Here is a 23,815-nt window from a genome sequence, read left to right as displayed (position 1 = left end):
TGACGCCGTGACGGTGGTGGACAGATGGTTTTAGGGCGATGGTTTTGGTAGTGGAGGAGTGGTAGCTAGTACTCAAATGATCTTTGTAATGGCCTGCTATCTCTCCCTTTTTCATAAAACAAAGTTTATTATTTTTATGGCTGGATTCCAAATTTTTTCTAGTATTTTGAAAATCCTCTTTATCAATATATAATAGGCCTTTATCCGATTTGAAATGAGGGAAATGTGAGACTTTTACCGAAATATTTTGTTTTTCGACCAACTGAGAGTAAATTGTCATATCATATTATGTACAATAAATTAGGTTTGGAACTACTTTAGTTAGAAAGTAGATTCAACAAGTTTTTTAACGTTTCAAACCAGGCACAATTCGGAGTTTGGGAGTGTTCGAGATAAGCCCACAAAGTTTGACATATTGTGTACTTTTAATGCTCCTCAGGCTCAATTCTATGCGCCTTGGGCGCATCCTGTACAGCTCACAAATGGCCAACTCTTGCAGTCTTGCAACAGACATTTCCAATCTCCGATTTGGACGTGGTTTGAATCATCAAAATTTTTGTCTAGACTACTTTTTAACCCAAGTAGTTTGGATCCCAAAATTGCTTAGACATCGAAAGATATGACAATTGTATTGATCCTTGACGCGTTGAAAAATAAATTACGTTGAAAATATACTCGCATCACACTATTTTTAAACCGAATCAAAATCTATTTTTATCTCGATAAAGAAAGTATTCAAAGTACTATAAATTGGTGGAATAGAACCATAACAATACTCCCTCCATCCATTTTTAAGTGTCTTGACTTATTAAAAAGATATCTCCATTATACATTTCACATTAACTTTTTCCTCTATTTTTTTTTTTGGATAAGCACTTTTTCCTCCACTTTTCTTACTTACCCATCATCATTACACTTTTACTCATTAACTTTTTAAAATGGAATCTACTTTTAAGGACAAAATAGACAATGCACTAACTTTTACCTACTAACTTTACAAAATAAATACTTATTAAAGAACAGCTTAAAATAAAATACTAAACTCTAAATAAAGGACGGAGGAAGTATTAGATTCTTTCTATAACAATTCACAATTGAGCAGTCGATGATTTGAACATTCTAATCCTTGCACTTTGGTGATATTCGAGTTGAGTGTCAATGTCCCCCTGCCACCCCGCGCTGTTCGAATGGCGAAGGCATCGGATGAAACGTGTTAGAGCGATGCCTGGAAAATGAAATGAAGAGCACAGGGACCATACGCAACGGTGGAAAAATAGGAATTTTACCCCTTTTTTCGCGAAAAACAACCACCGCGTAAGCCTCAAGTGACACCAGGATTACTTCTATTCATACGTTAGGGCAATTACCTGCAAACTTAAGCCTACAATGTCGTATTTGTGCTTGACAATTTCCTAATCCTAAATTAATGGGTTGCCCCAAGCGTAGGGCGAAGACCGACGTAGCACAATATCCGGCAAGTCCGGAATCGAATCCACAGAGACGGTGATGTGTGCTGACTAAAAACTCGGATTGTTACTTATTTAAACTGGCTCTTAGGTAGCCACCCCTTGTCGTTTTGTTGAGATTAACTAAAACTAAGAAATAACTAAACTTTTCAGATAATTAAAAAGAGGTATGGTCAAGGTTCATAACACTCGTAACCAGTCCGGATTAACCTGCTTCATTCGGTGTTCTTTAAAACGTTCAACTTTGGATTGAAAAAGATACCCCGCAAGATGCGAGACCCTATGGTCGCCGTTCACCCATGCGCAGCGGAGAATCCGTTTACATAGGCTCCGACAATGCCTGAATTCGTCTGCGGGAAGTATTTTTCCAATCTAAAATTATCTTTTTCAATGTTTTAAAATAGAAGCAGTAACCGGATTGGCTACGGTGTGCTAATCACCCCGCGACCCTACCTAAACGACTACTCACTAATCATTGCACATAAAACAGAAAAAATCCTAATTTGAAACATGCTTCTATTACTCGATACTGAAAATAAACAAGAGATCCAAAATTAAACAAGAACCAATGAACAACTTTAATAAAGAACGAAAATCAATACGAGTTACCGAAGTACGAGTAATTGAACAAAACTTTAAAACTTGAAAGGAAAAACAACTGAAGCAAGAAACCTAACAATCAGAAAGTCTGCTTGCACAGCAAAGGCTGCACAGCAGCCGTGCACAGATCAGTTTTGCGCCCGTTTCGGGTCTCGCAAAGATAATCGGAGCCGCTCATTTTGTTCAAAATACTTCGTTTATAGTCCCTGTAAAAAATCACCTCAATCCGATATCGGGAAGGGTGTTTACGAATCATCTAACTTTTGCTTCAAAATTTAGCCAATATTCGGAACTCGGCAGTCAACGGCCCCGTTCTTTGTTTTTTTCTTGTTTCGTCCGAAACCCTTTTTTTTGCCAAAGCTGCCGACCCCAAAAACAGTAGGGTAATAATGTTGGTTTTATAGGGATTGAAAGCCTTAATTACATAGTGGCTCTTGGACTTTGTCTAATATCGAATTAACCATTCAAAATTTCAAAGCACTTCGCACTTTGACCCAAAACTTCTTTAAAATCTTCTTTTTATCCAAAGTCTCGGATAACGGGCTCAAGCAACCTATAAACATAAAAACACATAATAAAAACCAGTTAACAAATATAAAAGACTAATAAATGTATATTGGAGGGCCAAAATACGTATATTTTGGCACTTATCAATTTGTTACATTGCGTTGAAACTACATAGCGGGAAGCGTACGATTCGAAAGGACGTAGCGATAATTTGAAGAAAATTCCAAGAATTGCAATTGCAAAATCAATGAGTTTGTCTACCTATATATGTGTTAAAAAAAAAAAGAAGACAAACAAGCCGGCCTCAACGTGTTTAATTGCACTAAATTCAATTTCATCAACCAATGTACAACCAAGATTTGATGAGGTTGTGTGGTCTACATATTGGCTCAACGTGTTTAATGAGGTTGTTCAACGTTATGATACCACCAAGATTTCCTCGTGATAGGTCACAAGAGGCTGCTCTCAGTGCACTCTGAAGCATGAAATTCGAGGTTTTGAATCACATACCGTACCAGTAAGTGCACGCCGGATTTCCCTATAACCGGTACCCAACCCTTCTAATTTTGTTCCGGTTCAATTTCCGGTTGGTACAATATTAGACAATTGCAAAAGAAGGCTCGAGCAAAATTGCGCGCCTTCAAGCAAATAATGATAAGATGATTAGTATCAGCTGGGTAGTTGTCTTCAGACATTGATCGTCGTAGTTGATGAAGTATCACTGGTTAAAGTTGATAATCTTTTCTCCTCGAACGCAATTGCCCAGTTGGTGTGGTCGTGATGCGCCTTCCTCATCAGTGTATTTTTCCAGTCCACCGGTGCTACTCGCTAGTATGTACTATACTTTGTGAGGTTCTCCTAGAAAATCAAAACAAAAAACTGAAATTTACTTGGACACTCCTGAGATCGCCGTATTTGTGTCGTACAATTTGAGGACACGCCGCTTGGCCGATCCATGAAATCTTAATATTTTCTTATGGTGGACCGGGGACACACATTGGACACAGTAGGGTGATTTTTCTAAATTTTAAAAGTTTTTTCATGATGAAATAGTTATGATTTCAAAAGAACTGTGCCAAAAGTGTAATTTTTTTTTTTTTTGAACAGGCCAAAAGTGTAATATAAAGCGTGTATATGTGCATACCATACACCTTCGGTCAGTAATGCATTCAATAGGAATCCTAATGTAAATATTTACTAGGTTTGCATAACTCAAAGAGTTACTTAAAAAAAAAAAAAAAAAAGTGTCCTTGAAGTACCTGTGTCCCCATTTTTTGAGAATATTCATGTCCTCTATTCTTGTCTTTGTCCCCGCCGCGTCTGCGTCTGCATCTATGCTACATAGTTGGAGCAAATTCAGATATAATTGCAGGGGAAAAAAACTGTTCAGAGTATAGGTAAGGGTTAAGTGGCACCTTTCCTAACAGATGCGTCTTCCTTGCTCATTTGCAAAACACAAGACGGAAGAAGCTCTGATGAATTGGGAAAGCGATGAAGAACTCGAGACTTCTGGAAAAAGCTGAAGACGCAAAGAAATGACGAAGCCCTCCAATTTAAGCCAAAAACCCACATATATAGCCACAAAAAAGCCAAGGAAATATAAAACAGAACCGATGGGCATTAAAATTTCTGGGTGACCAAAAAAAGAGGACCGAAAACCAATCGAGCCTCTTTGTATGTACAATAGATAAGATGATTCCACCTGCCAATATGTTGAACTACATCTGTTCATCGTAGGCTTGGCATTCATCTTATATTACAAGTTTAAAAAAAGGACACGATCATAAAAAACCTTTAACCCAAGTTCAGTATTCGGGTTAATACCAACCAAGGGAGAACCACAAAAATAACAAACGGGAGAACAGTGTGGTTGAGGACCAATTATTCAACCAAACCAGGGCCAGGAAAGTTCACAAATGTTTTAGAGCACCACTAGTTCTCTCCCTATAGGTAATCTTGTTTCCAAGTGCTGCCTCACACGGTTTCCAGCCGCTTGTAGCTTATCAGGATCTTCACGAAACCGTTTCTCTAGCTCATGCGGATCAATGATTATCTTCCCAAGTGACAGATAGTAAATACGAGGCAATCTGCAGCTCAGCTTTGCATCCAACAATTGTAATCAATTCAACCATCTTGAGGCATTTATGCGGTCGTTTAGGCCATCACACCTTCCTTTCTTCTCTTGTGGGGAAGCTCCGAAACTGCAAGAGGAAAAATATGATTGTCATGACCCAAAACCTACCTTGAAAGTCGTGACCGGTCAAGCGGGTGTTAAGCCGCCCAAGGCCTGCTCATATTCTAGTTTAGGGATTTCTCGCATCATTGTCATTTTAAACCATATAAGCAAAGTATGCGGTAGCATAAAATAAATAACATAATCCCAGAGTTTCTAAGTGTACAAACATAATAATTACAAACCATTAGACTACACATGATTCTCCACCGTTATTCTAGCACCCCATTCAGTCCACAACTTAGTCCATAACTTGCTATCTACCTTAACCTGAAAAATTGGAAAAGGTTTTCATAAGTCGAAGCTCGGGTGAGAAACGTATACCAAATTTACAAGTTTGACCATGAAAATACCCCACATTATAAAACAGTTCAAAGCAACAATCCAAATATTTCATTGAACATCCAGTACATGCATTATAGCCCGTAAGCTCATTTCTTTGGTCCAAGAGATGGACCCTTTTCATTTCATTTCTCTTTCAACTTTTGCACTTTTGAGCGATAATAGCATTCAACGGTATTTTTGCCAGTCGGTTGGGGAGCGACCCCATTGAAGAGTGGTAAGATATCATTATCCGGTGATGCCTGGCTGCATCTCCTACCTTATTACTTCACGCCACTAGTATCTTTACCCGTTCCCTAGCGCTCGGGACACCGTTCGAATGAATCATATTATCACAAGCATGTACTAGCAGCCAATAAAATTCAAGTTTCCAAAACATATTGCCATGGTTTAGATTTAACCGTAACATATAAAATTTATAAACAAGCCATCGCATGTATTTCCCATTTATCATCATCAATTCAACCAAGTAAAAAGCTCAAATTCCATATTTTCCAGTAAAATCAAGCAATGGCATTTTATTCGAAAAATTTAGAAAATAAATGTAACTAAGGTATGCGCAACTCACCTTTAAGAAATGCTTAATTCATCACGTATGCGAGATACTTCATTGAACTGGTACCTACTCCATTGAACTGGTACCTAAGTAGAAATGCACTGATTATCACTAACCCACAAATATTGCTCAGTAATTTGTCTAAATTAGTACACCCTTGTAGGACCCGTAATAGTACATACTAGCCTGTGAGGTCGGAATATGACCTTTTAGGACCTCAATTGAGGGTTACTCCAAAATCACCATATAGGCAAAAGGAGTTTATGAAGGTTTGGGGACTGAGCAGACACAATTTGCAGAGTTGGGCGATCATAGAATTCCAATTGGCTACACTACATATTTTCCATAACTCAGAGGCTAAAAGTATAGATATTTCAAGACCCAAATTGAACAATCCAATCAGATCACTGGGTTTGGTTCGGGAGTTCGCAGGTGCTGTTCCAATAAGCAACCGAGAAGTTCAATTCAAGTTTCTAAGACTCTCATTTGGGGTTTAATTTGTTGTTAGTCCGAACCCTAGCAACAAGTCCCTGTTCCGGAAATAATAATTCTAATTTTGAGACGCAAATAGTTATGGGTTACGCTACACACACACACACACACACACACACACATATATATATATATATATATATATATATATATATATATATATATATATTCCCACTCTTATGTAAACTAGGGACTGAGAAATGAAGTTTACCGTGAGAAAGAGGATAGAGATTCCGATGAAATATGAACGGAAGTTGGCAGTCGGCGTGAGAGGTTGGAGGAACAGGAGTCATGCTGCCGCTTCTTCTTTCACTTTGTGCTTTCCCTTCTTTTTTTTTGTCTTTAGTTCCCTTAAATTCCCTAGAATATATCATAGCTATCACATATTAGAAGCTTATGCTGAATCACCACCCATGTGTCATTCCATTTGAATCACGAGACACGTGGCATTGTGTATCTAATTGTCATGACTTCTGTCCGATCGCGTCCAAATTCCAGTCTGGGAAAATTCTCATAAATTCAACATAGACTAATAAAAATATGAGGACTATCGTGGTGGTGTCCGACTTTTAAGGAAAAATCCCGACTTCGGGTAACTCGTACCATGTATCAGATGTAACTCAATTGTCCCCTGGTAATTACAAAATTAAATCGGGATTCACAGGTTTATCCAGACCACGATTCCCTTCGCATAGTCTAACTTCTATTAGAATTAAATTGAAGTATTGAGTTCTTATTCGGAACACGTGACAAGAATTTTAAAAGTTAGGATTTTACAATGATCCAACTAAATAGAGATCCAACAGATCGATATGCGTGAGACAAGCACAACACCTTCACACAACCAGATTTGTAGTTATTACATATACTACTAGCATGGGTGTGCACGATTGGCTATAAGTTTTGCAACTCAACGATTACTCAATACATTCACCTATGTACATCTAAACATGAATCAGCTCTCTCCTATACACAAAGTCACATCTGCGAATTGAGATTTTAAAAGGTTTTCAAAATTCCTATTTAGATGAAGGTTTTCCTATTTCCATTTTAGATGAGAGGACTGATGTCTCAGATTCAGGTATGAGCATTGCAAGAGCCCAAGGCATAAAGACTCTGAGTAAGAGATACTAAACTCCTGCTAGTCTCACATGTGTACACACACACGCACACACACACACACAAAAAGACTGTATGTGTGCCTGCACTGCAATGCATTCATGATGTGTCATATGCATGGTTAAAAATTGTCGTTAAAAATTGTCAATAAAAATTCATCTGATCTGAAAACAATTGGCCTTAGGAAAGAATATTCACCTCAATCTTAAGTCGACTCAATAAAAGAGACACCCTTATAGTAGGCAACCACAAAGGAGGAGTCTGGAGACAGTATAACCAAAAGCAAAGTCAATAAGAGATATAGACAGTGAGATAATAAGAAGAAGAGCAGGAAAAAAAAAAAACTACTAACAAAATGCCAACAAACACAACTTGGATCAACAAGCTAACCTTACACTGGCAACCGAAGCCCAATACAAGCATCTCAAGTTGCTAGAGATAGCTTGATCCATGGATGAAGTTCTTAACTATAGTACAAGCATAACAACCAAAAGAAGCCTTAACAAGAAGCGGTGTATCTTTTAAGAAAATGCTGGTCTTCTGTCCAGTGTATGTGAATGACACCAGATTTGAGTCACAAATATCGAGTTTTTCCAGATTCCATGTGTCTTGTATCTCCAAGTGTCTTAGCTTGAGTGATGGACCAGAAACCGAAAAATTCACCAAACATTTGTTAGGTAATATAGATAACTCTTCAAGAGATGGGCAAACGGACAGATAGTAATAGGGAACTTCTTCCGTCACATCTACATGGCACAGGTAGAGGGAAGTTGGGGAATCAAGACTGCAACCGTGAAGAATCTCGGCAGTGAGAGGGTAATTCCAATTCACATTCGTCCAATTACAGGCAAAGTTCAACTTGAGCTTTTTAACCCTCTTTCGAAAAGCAAAGGCGATCCAACCGTCAATATCACTCTGAAGCTTTTGTTGTTCAAACAAAATCCAAAGCTCAATATATATGTCATTTCACCACGATGCAACTTCAAGAGGCAATTAACCCACTCAACAAACTCCCTGCATCTAAAACCAAATGACTCCTCTCCAAAGTCCAACCACAACCCATCACGAAATTTCAACTTCAAACTACGACTGAATCTTCACAAATCTATCCGTCGACGGGACAGGACACTAATGCTTGCTTCTTGTTCAAGTTGAGACACAATGGAAACAGGAACTCCATCTGGCAAGTTACTGATTCGGTCCTCCATGCAACTCTGTGCCTTTCCAGTTTCCACACTTACAGTTTCAAATAAATAGAATAAGATCTTTATCAGCAAACTAAATTCAAAAGTTAAAAACCTTTTGAAACCTGAAATTGAACAAAATTGTGAGCAATTTAAAATTTCTCAAATGAAATACCAACTAAAATTCGTAAATTGAACAAAAAAGGTATGTAAGGCAAAGAGAAAGTGACTCACCTTAATTAGAGGGATTTTAGATGGAGGCAGAATGATCCTCCTCCTCTTATTTGCTAGTGCAATTGTATTCTCCATCGTGTTGAATTCTTAAAGTGTTTTTAACTTATCTAGAGTCTGCAAAAACATATCAAATAACATAAACATGGCAGCAACAGTATAACTTCTCTTCTTTCTTCCTTTTTTTCCCAGAGAAAGGAAAGAAGTGCATAGATAATAGAAATAACAGCATACAGCAAAGCATATATCTTCATCAATACGGGCCTAGGCAGAAGTCAAGGGGAAAAAACCCAGCATGACAATCGCTTCCAGTAGCTGTAATATTACATGTGAAATAGATAATGAATAGAGAGGTAACCTAGCAATAACCAGCAAGTGGAAAATTCCTATGATCATATTTGTTTAATTGTCTTGTAAATAGAATCCTTTTGAGGGAAGTAATCACGCCATTAATCAACAGAACAATATATCTTTAAAGAGCAATAACCTGCTCCAAAAAATTATTTTCCTGCAAGTCTTCAAATGTTAGAACTTGACCAAATACACCTCTCGCCTATCGAAGTTCAGTTCAAAAACCTTGTCCGAGAACTTGTATAGAGAAGGATTTCCTGCGGCGCAGCAGTTCTTCCATACCAACTTAGCTGCCCGGCACTGCCATTGGCATAACAACTGGTACACCATAGGTTGGCCCAACCCAGTCCTCTATTGTATTCAGTGACAACCGACTTCTCTACCACCGCTTCCACCATTGTTCCCCATGCCTTCAACAGGACAACCGACTTCTCTACCACCGCTTTCACCATTGTTCCCCATGCCTTCAACAGGAAACTTCCACCGACACCACATGTAACAAAAGTTCATATCATTCCACCGGCTACTGTTAGAATAGTATTGGGATAATATCATGTTACCATGTTTTCTATGCTATTATTCATGTTTTTTAATTTGTTTATCATTCATGTTTCCTAGTTAGTCTGGTTTAGGTTTGAGAGCATTACAAACTCCAAAAATATGTTCAAGCGTAGCTTGTTTATGCGACGAGCCAATGTCAAAAGGGCTTTAATTGAGCCGATTTAGCCGAACACGAGCTGATCTCGAGTAGTTTGAATTTTACATTTATCATAAGCCAGACGAGCCAGTAGTAGCTAAATCCAGCTTGGTTTGAACTTTAACGAGCTTCAAAAAGTGAAGGCTCTACTCTCCCTCTGTTCTTCTGTATTTTTTTGTCCATATCAATTAAGTTATCTTCAAGGGATGAAGTCCAAACTGAAAGCAATCTCTTACATTCTAAGAACCAAAATGCTTGCAAGAGCTCGTACAGTAATACACACGGAGTACTTGGCAATGGAGCAAGAACATAAATCCCTGGCAAAAATCAGTGCTCGCAACAACTCGTAAAGTAATACACGCAAAGTAGTTGACAATCACCTCAATTTGAACATGCAATGGAGCAAGAATTAAATTTCTTGTTGTCGCAGATTAATAGGTGTACAAAAGATCATCAACATATTAAGGTAAAATTCAAGTGAGACAATGAAATCCCATATAAACAAAATAGCTTCCAAACTAGCAATGGAGTAGTGAGCAGTTTTTGTTTTTGCCAAGAACAATGAAAGCTATACAAAATCGAAATTAACGGACCTGTTACGAACTTACAATGGAGTAGTGAGCAGCCGAGTAGGTGCTTCTCTGCTGAACAACCACATGTTCTCTAACTTACCCCAAAACCACATTCTCTCTCTCTCTCTCTCTCTCTCTCTCTCTCGTCGGGGACGTCGATTCGTCGGAGTGAATTTATTCTTTGCTATAATGGGTTTGATACTACGTATCAAAATCTATTTTCATAAAAAACACTTTGACCATCTCCGATCATATATCATTCAGTAATCGATTCAAATGACATTTGACGTTGTTAATCTTCTTCACAAGCTCTAAAACTTGAACGATTGCGATCATGGAGATCAATCGAAATGAGATCACAATTTGACGAATTCACATTGCAGATCCAATGCTGCAAGCTTTCAAAGTCGTTTGACGCAACGGATTTGATACGGTGTAACAAATCTATTTTCACAAAAACAAAATTCGCCCATATTGTCTTCGATTATGTATGAATCAGTATTCGATTCAAATGATATTTGACAAGATTTATTGTAGAAGCAAGCTCTTCAACATGAACAACTTTGATCATAGAGAGAAATCGAAATGCGCTCACAATTTGACAAATTCTTGTTTTCCAACAACTTTCTCAGGTGGACCATGAGAAGTACCAACGAGCACGGACGATGTCGTTTTTGAGATACCTCAGGTGTTCAAGATGCGAGCTTTTAATGGAACCACGTCGATGCCGTTTAGACAAAGCTCGCGTCTGTTATATGCGAGTTTCTTAGAGCATCCGCAATGGAAATAATCAAAATCAATAACCAAAATGTGCCATGTCAGCATTTGATTATCCATTTAGTGCATAATCAAACTTAACAAACTTTACCTCCACATTGGTTATTTTTGCATCCCTATAAAAAAAAATCCCCACAATACGCAATGCACCTATGTCCAATTACAAACGAGTTCTAATCATGCATCCGACCACACCAAATTATTCTTCTCGATGAGACGATTCTAATGTGGGGTATTTTTTAGTTTTTTAGTTTTGAATTTGGTTATTGGGTTTGATTATTGAGTTTTGGTTATTGGTAAAAGTTGTTAAATTTGGTATGGAATGAGTGGAATTTGGTTATTTGCTAAAAGACTTGTAACTTTGATTATTACAATGTGAGGTATTTTTTTAGCATTGTTGTTAAGTTTGCTTATCCATACCAATTTACTTATAACAATGTGGATGCTCTTACAGAACACCAACTCTTCTTCAAGGCCAGATGTACGTAATTCTCAGCGACCGGGAGTAATTCTTTGCGGCACGTAATTCTCAGCAGCCAGAAGTAATTCTTTTGCTGCAAAGGGTAATTATTTGTGACCATTTGTTATTTTCTCGGCCAAGATGTAATTCTTCGTGGCCATGAGTAATTCTTTGCAGTCCGAGTAATTCTTCACGTCCAAGAGTAATTCTTTGCGGTGAGAAGTAATTCTTACCGAACCCCAGTCGTCATCCCCATTTCCCCCAAGATTTCTCTACTCTCTCTTTCTGTGGCTATGTATACATATTTATTTCTCTGAATCTTCATTCACAAACGGGCATCAATTGATTCTGACCTCACATTTTTGGGTATGAAAAAGCTCAATTTTTGTCTGGATTGTGTACGATTGAGGCTATCGATTTTATCAGTTCATGTTATCCAATTTAATTCAGGTCTATCTTCTCTTTCGATACTTGGATTTTTATTTCTTTTTGCAATTCTTGTTATTGCCACCAAAACTATAATTTTTCCTTTCTCAAGATGTACCTCTATGGAATATCTCTAGGTGTTTGGATAAGTGTCCATATGTGAATTTGGAAGTCTTATTGCCCTGTATTGATTAGCTGTGGGATCTATGGTTGTGGTCGGTTCTCTCACGAGAGAGCTCGATAGTGATATGAGCATAGTTGTTAAAAACCTACAATCCTACAATTTATATTGTCTCCTTCAAAAACTATAAGTATTTGATCCGTATCCTTTTTGTGTAGAGATCCTATGATATGATGAGGTATCCTACAATTGTGTGTGTGCGTGCGTGCATGTTAGGAAAGAGCTCCTTATTTCTCTAATTGAGTTATGATCTCAAGATATTGTTGTTATGCAATCTTTGTAGTTACACTCTGTGCATACACATGGTTCTGCCACATGGACATGTTAACTGGTTCGCATTCACGGGTATTTCTAATACTATACCCATAGGCCCTAGCGAACAGAGGGAAGGGATTGTAGTAGCCTATTGACAACAAAAACTGGATTAGAGCATCTTCTAGAAGCAGTGGTGGCTAAAGTTGTCCGTAGTGCAAGTGATGATAGAACTGAAAATACATTATATAGTTTGCCAAAGGCCCTATTTGACTTCTGAAAAAATGCCACAGCCAACCTGTGTGATAAGGTTACTACTAGTGCAATTGGGTATTCATATGACCAATCTTTTGTAGAAAAGGACACGTTGCACTGCTTGGGCTCTAAGTCATGTTGTGTGAGCTCTTCGATGGGCTTTTCATAAAGGAGTCATAGTGCATTTAGTGAGCTGCTGGACTGCCTGGATAGTCACAAGAACCAGCAAAGGTCAATAAGAAGAGGACTAGACCTGGTGAAAATGGTAGGCCGAGGCCAAGGGGGGACAGACAATTGATCCAAGATTGTACTTGTATTAAAGAGCTGAGAGAGCTTGTGCCCAATGGATCAAAGGTCCTTGGCATCATTCTTTTTCACATCTTGATTTGTGTGTTGTGTTTATTATCTCCGTGTCTTTAACATTTACTGTGCTGACTCTTTGGATATTTACAGTGGAGTATCGATTTACTTCTAGAGCGCACAATCAAGCATATGCTCTTCATGCAAAGCATCACTAAGCATGCTAACAAACTAAGTAAATGCCTAGAGTCAAAGGTAAGGTTCGGCATTCCTTTTGTTGGCAACCTATGTTTTCAGTTGAACACCAATTGCATTTGTTTAAGAGTACCCATGCCGAGCACGCCCGCAGTTGGTAATTGATAGAAATTCGTCAGGACAAATATGTTGGAATATAAGAATTGTTGCTGGGAACCCAAATTATTTTGTGTGCTTCCTCCAAGGCTTTTAATTTTGAACATGCTTTTTGCGAGTTGTTGAATTCAGCTTTTACTAGTCGAAGGCAAGGCAGTGTCGTTCATGGACATATATAATGTTTCTTCCTTTTTGAGCCTTGTTTTCACTAGAACATGTTCAGACCAGAGAATTTGATATCAGACATTGAACTTGACTAGTCTCCCCAAGTAAGAAACTGTGATTCGACCTACTATCTTCAGTCATGATTTTCCTGATAAATTGCCTTGTATTGTTGATTCTGCAGTTGCGCAACAAAGGAACAAGTTTAGGAGGATGGCACGGATATGATCAGGGTTCAAGCTAGGGGCAATTGAAGTGGGAAGTCACCTAAAAGTTTGCCCCATGATGGTAGAGAACATTAACATGAATGGGCAAATGCTGATTGAGGTATGGTCACGTCAAATACACATTAAGTTCTTGGATTAAATATGAGAAAAGTAAAATGCCTATAAGAGATGTGGCTTTCGAGTGAGCAGCATCTCAGAGCAAATCCTGTGTAGTATTTCTGATTCGAGATGTGGAGTAATATTTCTGCTGGATCCATACAGATGTTGTGCGAGGAAAGTGGCCAACCTGAATGAGGGGTGTAGCGGAAGCTTTTGGGAAAACAAACCAAATGAGTTTTGTGGTTGAGGTACAATCCTAGTTTTGGATGGGTATCTATAGCCTACCAAAGAAACAAAGGTTGCACTTTTAGGGTCTAAACATAGATAACTGAATTATGAATGAACGAATTTGGTTGGTTTTTTTCTTTGTAATCCACGTCATGCATTGATGTCTGCTTCAACATGTTGTAATCATATGAAATATGAACTTGTTCCAATTAGAGCATATCCCTGAGATCAAAATGGGGAAGCTCCCCTTGGATTCAAGACAAGCTAAAGGTTGTAAAGACCAGAATATTCAGCTATTTCAGTTTTTGGAATGTTTTCTTATATAACAGAATCTGCAAGCAAAATTCTTGATGTTTGTTGGACATCATTTGAGCAATATAACGCCGCACGTCATACTTTCCAGTAAAGAATTTATTGCAAATTCCTTTCACTAATATGTGTAAACAAGGTTTCCAATTGTATGATAATTGCAGGGGCACTTGTACAGATATTGCAACCCAAGACAACTAGTTTAGTAGCTATGACTAGTACTGAACGGAAAATCAAATCAAGCGCAGGAGGTAGAGGCTTCCATGTGGATCCTGAAGATATTTGGAGTTTTAGTCACACCTATATAAGTCTATAGTGCTGTAAAGATTTGGCTTCTCTTTTCTGCTGTTGTGTACCTCAGATTATTTTGACCTTGTTTGTCCTCTTAGATCAATTTTTGATAGGCTTGGTAATTGAAAATCATTTTTTACAAACAATTAAATCATGTGTGTAAATTCACTGATGCAACTTTTCATATTGATAGTTATCCTATTCTTTTTGTTGTTTGCATACATAAATGTCCAAATTGCTTCATCAAGGACTTTGACTATGGCTAATGTTTAGCGCTGTAGCGCATGGTACTCGAACATAGGCTCGGGGCATTTTCTCTACACAAATTTTAAAAAATCCAAAAAATTGCATAATTAGATCTCTGTCCAACGAATAACAAGATGCATCATTCTCATTTTACTAGATGATTTGGTGATTTGGATTTGATCATAGAAAAAATTCAATCTATCCTTTGTATGACGCTTTCATGGTGATTGGAGCAAAGACACATTTGATTGTTAATTCCAATGTGCCAAATAGATAAAGGCATCTATCTACATGGATTAAGTCGAATTTTCCATCTCCAAGAAAAAACATTCTGATCTCTATCAAAGGTGCCTGTTTTTCCGATCTCAATTTTGGTTATTTAAGCATGAGTTATGACTAATGATATTGATCTTAAAACCTCCAAAGTACTAGTCAGTTAGGCTCGTTTGATGCCCTACATCCAGAATGCAGTATATTTGCAGATTTGGGCTATAGAGGCACTCCCTGTGCTGACTTGCATTGACCTGCAAGCTATATATGCAGCATGATATCTATAGAATTAACAATTGAATGTTTCGGCTGAACAGATTACCAGACTACTGATATGAACTGCAATATTCGTATTTAGTGGTTCAACAAAATCAAAATAGTGGAAATAGCTCCTTATATATAGTTCATTCACATCGATCGATCAAATAGGGATTCGTTTGATAAGTGCTACACAACAGCATAAGACATAAGTAATTACGTACGTAAACATCATCTCAAGAAAAACAATGACCAATAAGTTAAAAAAGCAGTAGCAACATAACTTTCAGTAACCTCAACAGCCCGCACCGACACCAGCACCCGGCACTTTATAGCTTAAAATGGGGAAAGGCAGATTCGACATCTTGTCCATTGATCGTGTAATAGGTAAAAGATTCATTGCACAGGAACTCTCTGTATATTTGAGGACTTTCCTCCGATAAAAGCTCCTTTATGGGTCCGAAGTGTTTATCTGCAGCCTTACTGCTAGGACTGAAGAAGCATGCAACTGATACCCTTGGTCCAAATGGTTGAGCCAAAACTCTATGCTCCACGCTTATGAACTTGTCATTTGAAATGATCTGTACAAAACAGGGTCAAACAAAAGGGAAAATCGAAGCTAAAACAAGTGGTCTTGAACAGATGGAGGAAACCACTATTGGCTTCTCAATACTATTTTGGGTTTTCTGATTGGCGCATAGAAAATTTGATCTACTAGAATGGATGTTTGTGTTTATATACGTACCTGCATGAGATCCCCAATGTTTGCGATAAGGGTGCCGGGAACTGGAGGGACATCCACCCACTGGTTTTTGTGAAGAATTTGGAGGCCACCAATGTGGTCTTGCAGCAACAACGTTAGAAAAGTTGTGTCAGTATGCTTTGGAGTGCCCAAGGTCAAGTGCGGCTCCGGGCAAATCGGGTAATACAGAGAAGCCAATGCCTCACTTTTCATACATTCGATACGTGAAAGGTAGTCACTACTTAGCCCTAAAGCCTCTGAGAGTAACTCGGCCATTGTCTCTCTTAGCTTTATCATGCATTTCACATACTCTTGCACTTCTTTTCTGCAAAGAATTAAGCGGGTGTGTTAGGGATTATGCAGAGCGAATAACAGTTTCAAATCATTTCACACCAACATCGGCGAGTCCAGTAGAAGATGTTCTACTTCTCAAAAAAAAAACTCGGTTGAAGGGTTTTGAAAAATTCACGAAGAGTAGTACCAAAACATATTCTAATATGCACGACTTGAAATTTACACTGAGAGTCTCTAAAAGTTTTATCTTATTTTCTTGAATTTACTTAATATTCAACCAATCATACATATAGCCACACAATGTTATCCCTATCCAAGTCAACTTTTGCTTTTAATGCATATATGTATGTTTGTATATACCTAAATATATATACACACACATACACACACCTGCAAACAAGAGGAATAGCTTGAGGGTCAAGATAATCATCATGGAAAACACAAGTCAAAATATCCCTCCAAGAAAAAACCCCCACTCGGATGCGGCCGCCTGTATTAAACCTCACCCTCCGTTTACTATCCCCGGAATAGTACTCCATCTTGTCCTCTCTCCTCTGCTCATGAAACATCCTCGTAGCCTCCAACATCTCCTCCATGACCGCACTCGGCACCCCGTGGTTCACCATCCGGAAAAAACCCCACCCAGACGCGGCCGCCCGTATCCCCTCCACCACCTCCCGCCTTCTACCGCCTTCCACCCCCTTGAAGTCCACTGTGGGGAGCTCGAGGGGGAACTTGGGCGGCAGATTTTCTAGGCTCTCCGGAGGATAGACGAAGAATTCGGGGAGTTTCTTAATGCCGGCATCAACGAGTCCTTTGACGCCGGCCTTGGTCTCGTCGAATTCTTTCACTTGTTTGGCCCAGTCGTACTGGGTGTTTATGGGTTGTGTTGTGATCGTTGTGGCGTCCATTGTTGCAATGGGTGCTATGGTGTTTTGAGAGAGAGAGAGAGAGAAAGATAAGTGGAAGCAAACGTGTAGTGCGTAGTAATCATATCCATATACTATGTCCAAAGAAGGAGAGATTTTTCAGTGCCGAGCGGGTATATCCCACGTGGTACCAGTTCGGCGCATTCGAACTGCCCAATACACTTTTGGATGGTTCGGATTGAAACCCTCTCTCTCCTCTCACCCCTACACTTTCTCTCATTTTCTCTCTCCAAATTTGAGCCGTTCAAAAAAAAATAAACGGTTCGAATGCACGAGCGGACACCACGTGATATCTGCTCCACACTGAAAAATTTTCCCCAAAGAAGGGATGGGACTGGGACCAGTAATCATCTCATTATCACACCTTTTTTTTTTTTTTCAAAATCCCAGCTTACGTGAATCTTGAACTAATCTTTGCAGCCCCCTCTAATAATATTTTCACACGCTTATGCATAGAAGTGATGTGGCTCAAGAGTCGCTGGCAAGAGGAATCAAACTTTGAGATCTTAGGTGAAATCAAGTGAACTCCTAAATCGCAGGCCACGACCCGCATACCAACCAATTACAAGACGTCCTGAATCAGCTTGCGTTCTACTTCAACTTTTATTTAAGAGAGTTATAAAAACACTCTTAAAAGACCCTTAAAGATGACAACATCCCACATGGGACCCACCCACCCAACCAACCAACTCATTTGTCTCTTGTTCTCAGGCCAGGCCCCTCACCTCACAGTACTACTCCTCTCTCTATCTCTCTCTGTGCGAAGCTTCCAAAGGAAAGGGGGACCATCTTTTTTCACAGTGATCAAAACCCATTTTAGAGTGTTAGCAAAGGCCCTGAACTTTCACACTTAAAATCAGGATCTTTCTTTATTTATTTTTTGTGAATCCTTCAACCGATTGAGAAGGCTTGGTCCTAACTTCATAATTGATACCAACAACTGACATCAGAAATAATTTACGATTTCATTTGCACTGTGCACTATACCAAATTAGCAAATTTTTCACCTGCACCGTGCACTATACAATTTCAAATTCTACAATGTAGATTAACAATTCCACAAAATCACTCCAGCAACAATATTCTGAGTTTCGAGATGAATAAATGAGAGATTCGTTGAGTTGGAGAAGATGACAAACGGACAGAGATTCAACTATCCAAATCTGATTTTGAATGTCCTTCGAATCTGGTTTCGAACAAACTTGAGGTCAGCGGCAAGAAACAAATCGCAGGTCAAATTGGAGCGAGGAACGGATATGGCTTTTTCTTTTTCACCTTCTTTTTCTTGAGTCATTTCGTTTCTTTTGGAAGCTTTGCACACACACACACAGAGAGAGAGAGAGAGAGAGAGAGAGAGAGAGATGCACAAACTCTTTTTTCCTTCTAAGAGGGGGATCCACTCATCTTTGAGATGAGGCATCCAATCACATGTTTTTACATTTTAACTCAAAAATTTCACTCTAAAACTATGAAGCAAACACAGTGAATAGTAGTTGGAATAACTTATTGATCAATAAATTGGAAAAACGCATTTCGATCTTGTATGTGTCAAAGCAAATGAGCTATGTGTTAAGGAAATGGACCACATTGCTTGAGAGTAGAATGTGTGATCATTTAATAATATTTGGGACCTCTTCACTTATTGTCAATTGGTTTTGAGATAGATATAAAGTTTCTACATGATATCAGAGCGGGGCTCTTTCCACCCCACATTTTATAAAATTCACAATCCACACTCCGTAATGACAGACCAGCGAAAAGGCTGCACGATAATAGGACCCAAAAGTGGCTACACATGATAGATCTCAAACGCGGCTGCACGTGAGGGGGGCAGGGCCGGCTTTGAGATTTCGGAGGCCTAAGACAATCCACGAAAATGAGGTCCTTAATATCCTATCGCTTAATGTGTAATTCCTTCTTCGTCAATTTGTTGGGTTTGTTTGCAATGGGAATTATCGTTTAGAGGAAAAAGATGCATCCATGTTAATGATGCACTCATCAAACTGAATAATTTTCCCAAAGATCAGCAATCTGGATGTTCCGTTATCTAACTTTATTCTCTCTTTTTGTTTTTTCATACATTCCATTTTTACTGAGCCATTAGGCATTATGTAAAACATATTCATGGGTTAAAAAATTAGCCTTATATACTAAATACTAAAAACAAGGGGAGACCTTAATTTTTGGACATTTTTGAGGAGCTTAAGGCTTGCGCCTCATGGGCCTTAGCCCAAAGCCGGCCTTAAAGGGGGGATGCTAAGGAAATGAACCACATTGCTTGAGAGTTGAATGAGTGATCACTTAATAACATCTGGAACCTCTCCACTCATTGCCAATTAATTTTGAGATAGATATAAAATTTCTACACTATGTGTCGCGTCGTCACCTCAAAGTAGCTCACAAAATTAGGAACGATTTTGATTATTCAGAAGGGATGAGTAATGAAGTATTGAGAAGGAATGGAGAAAACGGAGCTTTACACTTGGAGATAGGGTTAGAAAAGTTTTTGATCAAATGATGCCAAAGTTTACCCTTGGAACACAAGATTGGAGGAAATTCACATAATGGCAAGTATACGGAAGCTCTAAACATGGTTAGGGAGATGGGTAACAATATTGTGGCCTTTGCTAGTACAGTTGGATTGAAATTGAAGTTAATAACAATGTTTTTGTTTTTCTTGTCGGAGACAAATCTGTTGTGACTTGTGAGTGTAATCTTGCATGTGAGTGGGCCAATTGTGTCGTTTGGTGGAGGAGCAAAATGGGAGATGGAGAGTAAAGAGAGAGGGCCAGCTGAGTTGGATATTTTAAGCATCTTCAATTCATTTCTAAAACTTTAAAATGGAGAATGGATGTGATATATTAGAAGGAAATTTTATAATTTATTATCATTTTTTGCATTTTATGAGAGAATGTAGAAGAGACCCATCGTATTTTTTAGAGATTTTGCCTTCAAAATGGGAGTAGAGTCTCCATATTTAGAGAATCAAAGGTAATTTGGAGACCCAAATATCTAAAAAGTACGATGGATCCTCTTATATTCTTTCATAAAGTGTAAAAAATGAAAATAAATTACAAAATCTCCCTCTAATATTTCACATCCATTCTTCATTTTGAATTTTTAGAGATGGATCGGAGTTGATAAATGGGAAGTGGGGCAGTAGCTAGATTGTATTGTATGGCTGTTATTTGCTGCATGTGATTGTGCAGAACAGTGTGAGGTGCTTTGAGTGCAAATTGTGGCCACTCCAACTCTGTTACGAGTGTGATTGACGGGTCCAACTCTGGCATCTTAGCTCCAGACGGCTTTTTGTTTGTTTTATTTTTTTTGTATTTTGTTTTTTTATTTTCTCTGTATTTTCGAACCGGTAGTGTCCACTTTGTTGTAATATTTTGTTATATATGTTATCTGCATTTTCTGATTGGTAAAAAAAAACTGTGGGTAAAGAGAGAGAGAGAGAGAGAGAGAGAGATTTTGGAGCATCTCCAACTCATTTTTATTCCTCCAAAATGGAATATGGATGTGACATATAGCGAAAATATTTTACTATAATTTATCCTCTCTCTTTTTCACTTTTTATACTTTTTGATAGAATCTTGAAGGAACTCATTGTTCATTTTACAGATTTGGTCTTCAATTTTACTTTTGATCTTCTATATTTAGATGAACAAAATATTTTGAGTAGTGATAATGCCAAAACTGTTTTTATTGGTGCCAAAACTCTAATACATAAAAGTCTTGTACATTGCACATGATACAAGCCATTTGTGCACTAGAATTTTGGTACCAACAACAACAGTTTTAACATTATCACCAAACTCTAAATTTTTTTACTCATTCTTTTCTCTTTCTTTTTTTTTTTTGGGTGCAACGGAAATACGGCATTACCCATTCATGTCCTTAGAATCTCTAAGGATGGCCAAAGCTCAAGTGCCTTCCCAATCAAATTCCATGGGTTGGAAGCTCTACTAAAGTGGTTGGGTAATTTTTTATTTCTTGAATCATTAGGGCTTCGTTTTGGGATTTCAAAATTCCTGGACATGGTTTTCAATAAATTTTTTTTATATATCTTTCTTTATTCGTTATTTTCAAAAACTTCCCTTAAAACTCAAACCGAACATGGTCTAAGGCTCAAGGGGGATGTTAACGTCTATGGGCTTTGCCACAGCCTAACACTCCTTTGTAATAAGCTAACTACCAATTTTCCATGGGCCAGACTGCTTGGGAAATTGGGACTGCCCAACTTTCCCTAGATTTTTAATCCATTTCAAACCGTTCAGCCCATTGTTAATTTCAGTAACAAACGGGCCCAATACCATTTTTAATAATCTAAAAAAAAGACTGGGCCAAAACCATAATCTGAAACAGAAATTATTCGATCCAGCAAAGCCCAAAATACCTTAATAATCTCGAATGTACATGGGGGACAATCATATTAGGTCATTCTCATGGTCAAAAAAGCACCACGTGACAGTTCATGCCTTCGGTGCCAAATTTGGGTGTAAACACCTGCTCTATCCGTCCCCAAATAAGAATTCAGTATTTTATTTTGAGTTGTTTCTTAATAAGTGTCTATTTTAAAATTTTAATGGGTATAACTTTGTAAATCTATATTCTTTTGTCCTTTTGAAAAGTTAACGGGTAAAAATAGAGAATAATTTTGAAAAGTAGACGTAAAAGTCGATGTGAAAGGTATAATAATAATGTTTTCTTTCTTACTAAGTTAGAATTACGAAACTAGCCACATAAAAAGAGACGAATGTAGTATATAATTAGTGTAAAATCGATAGACCGTACAATTGTAGGATTAATTCTTAGCCAGAGTATGATCGAAAATTCCAGTGGGTGATCTACTTAGGACCATGAATTTTACTCATTTTTAATTTGTAAGGAAAAAAGAAAAGAACGAGTGGCATGTAATTAAATGTGCAATTATATAACATGGCTTGACCCCAATTTAGGCCATGTGGTTACCAACCAGAGCTACTCAACTGGTATATGAAGCAACATTCATTCCAGATGCGTGCCAACAACAAAACTGCCTAAACTCAAGGTCATCATGGTCTACGAATTTGGAAATTGTTGCATTTAGAGCATGGTTTAATGTTATTGATCCACGAGCTCAAATGTATAATTTTGATCATTGAATTAAGCCTCAAAAGAAATCACAGTTAGGTAAAACTGGACAAAGGGACGGAAGAAAAGCTGTTCATTTTTTAACTGCAATTAATTATTCTTAGCGAACCATTACACCATTTTCGGATGAAGCTGTTTCTACTGAGCAAAAAGGAAAGGAGGAAGCGACCAAGCGCGGCGATATGTTTTTTTGTGTGACCATAGAGTTCCAAGCCCGCAGCAAATGATCGGCATGGACCGAAGCTCCAACACGAGTACTGTCCCACCTGGAGATAGAACAATCTGCAAGGGAAAGTATAAGAGTCCGAAGAATCGAGTCATGAGACTGCCGCCCCAGAGGTCAATGGGGCATCAATAGCACGCCTTGACGAGCTCTGATCCTGCCGAAGATCCGTGGACCCCATGGCCAACCACCCTAGGTGGTATTTCCACTTGAAGCTAGATACCATCTTTGGGATTGACTTCTAATTTTGTATTTTATTAAAACGTGTTTGCATCACCAAAACTGATATTTAGCAAAACTCATAAACAACCATAAAGGTTCGGTTCCGCTAAGATTCTTATTTTTAAGCACTTATTTTTACTTTACGAGACAAATCATTCTTCCACAATACATTTCGATGACTCGAACCATAAGTGAAAAGAAATCCAAATAATATTTTGCTTACTAATGTTATGCTCCTTTTCTTCAAGCTCCTCTTGACCTTTGGCAACTGACCATAATGTTAGGCTCATTATGAACTTTTCTCGAATGCATTTTGATGACAGGAACCATTCAATTTGTAGATCTTCTAAAATATATTACCTATTGTTCTTGAATATTAAAAAAGTATGTATTAAAATGATCTGTGATTAATTTAATTTCTAATATAATAATTAATGGTAATGAAATGTTTAATTAGGTTGAGTTTGGACTAAATTAATCTTTATTGAAGTAGTCGGTATTATTTAATTTGTAGGTGGCTTTCCTTAGGTTGACCGTTGGATTGCACCTGTACAATCCGGCCATTTTTCAATCTATTGTGATGATCGGGCTCGTTCATATTGTAGAACTCTTTGGTAAGGAAAACCACACCAAAATCAAGCTGATCCGACACCTAACACCTAAACGAAACACATTTATGAGTTAAAAAATGAGTTCTTCAAGTTATCATCTGTAGAGACTCGTAAATTATTATATTTTCTTTAATCGTTTAAATAGATGGAAGATCGTATTTTGACGTTGTAATGATGATTGGAGGTGTTGGTAGCAAGCGGGGTTCGATCTGGTGT

At 38.1% G+C, this 23,815-nt stretch overlaps 1 protein-coding gene, 1 long non-coding RNA gene and 1 pseudogene across 3 annotated transcripts; 1 reads left to right on the top strand and 2 right to left on the bottom strand.

The window, feature by feature from the left end:
* Positions 1 to 4,171: 4,171 nt before the first annotated feature.
* LOC131322138 (uncharacterized) lies at positions 4,172 to 10,666 on the bottom strand. Of its 2 annotated transcripts, XR_009198705.1 has the most exons (7): positions 10,368 to 10,666; positions 9,218 to 9,512; positions 8,734 to 9,045; positions 7,706 to 8,624; positions 7,514 to 7,576; positions 6,408 to 6,556; positions 5,047 to 5,790 (listed from the first exon to the last, which is right to left on the bottom strand). It is a non-coding gene; the product is annotated as an uncharacterized LOC131322138 (long non-coding RNA). The 2 variants fall into 2 exon arrangements; XR_009198706.1 differs by lacking the exons at positions 5,047 to 5,790; positions 6,408 to 6,556; positions 7,514 to 7,576; positions 9,218 to 9,512 and adding an exon at positions 4,172 to 4,774 and having other exon boundaries at positions 8,734 to 8,847; positions 10,372 to 10,665.
* An 897-nt stretch (positions 10,667 to 11,563) lies between these two features.
* LOC131323946 (transcription factor EMB1444-like) lies at positions 11,564 to 16,480 on the top strand (annotated as a pseudogene).
* Positions 15,562 to 18,479, bottom strand: LOC131322137 (1-aminocyclopropane-1-carboxylate oxidase homolog 1-like). Its single transcript, XM_058353328.1, has 3 exons — positions 16,869 to 18,479; positions 16,188 to 16,509; positions 15,562 to 16,023 (listed from the first exon to the last, which is right to left on the bottom strand). Exons 1-3 carry the CDS (start codon positions 17,387 to 17,389, stop codon positions 15,772 to 15,774), a joined length of 1,095 nt encoding a protein of 364 aa, XP_058209311.1. The 5' UTR covers positions 17,390 to 18,479; the 3' UTR covers positions 15,562 to 15,771.
* Between the last annotated feature and the right edge of the window lie 5,336 nt (positions 18,480 to 23,815).

This window comes from Rhododendron vialii, chromosome 4a (genome assembly GCF_030253575.1).
Source record: "Rhododendron vialii isolate Sample 1 chromosome 4a, ASM3025357v1".
Classification (NCBI taxonomy): domain Eukaryota; kingdom Viridiplantae; phylum Streptophyta; class Magnoliopsida; order Ericales; family Ericaceae; genus Rhododendron; species Rhododendron vialii.
This window is presented reverse-complemented; position numbering and strand designations above follow the sequence as displayed.

What these genes read in the sequence shown, in the direction of transcription:
- LOC131322137 (XM_058353328.1), bottom strand. Translation starts at nt 17,389, where the DNA reads ATGGACGCCACAACGATCACAACACAACCCATAAACACCCAGTACGAC. An exon ending in GCTATTCCTCTTGTTTGCAG is followed by an intron (nt 16,510 to 16,868) that starts GTGTGTGTATGT and finishes AATTCTTTGCAG; the next exon opens with AAAAGAAGTGCAAGAGTATG. An exon ending in ACATTGGGGATCTCATGCAG is followed by an intron (nt 16,024 to 16,187) that starts GTACGTATATAA and finishes TGTTTTGTACAG; the next exon opens with ATCATTTCAAATGACAAGTT.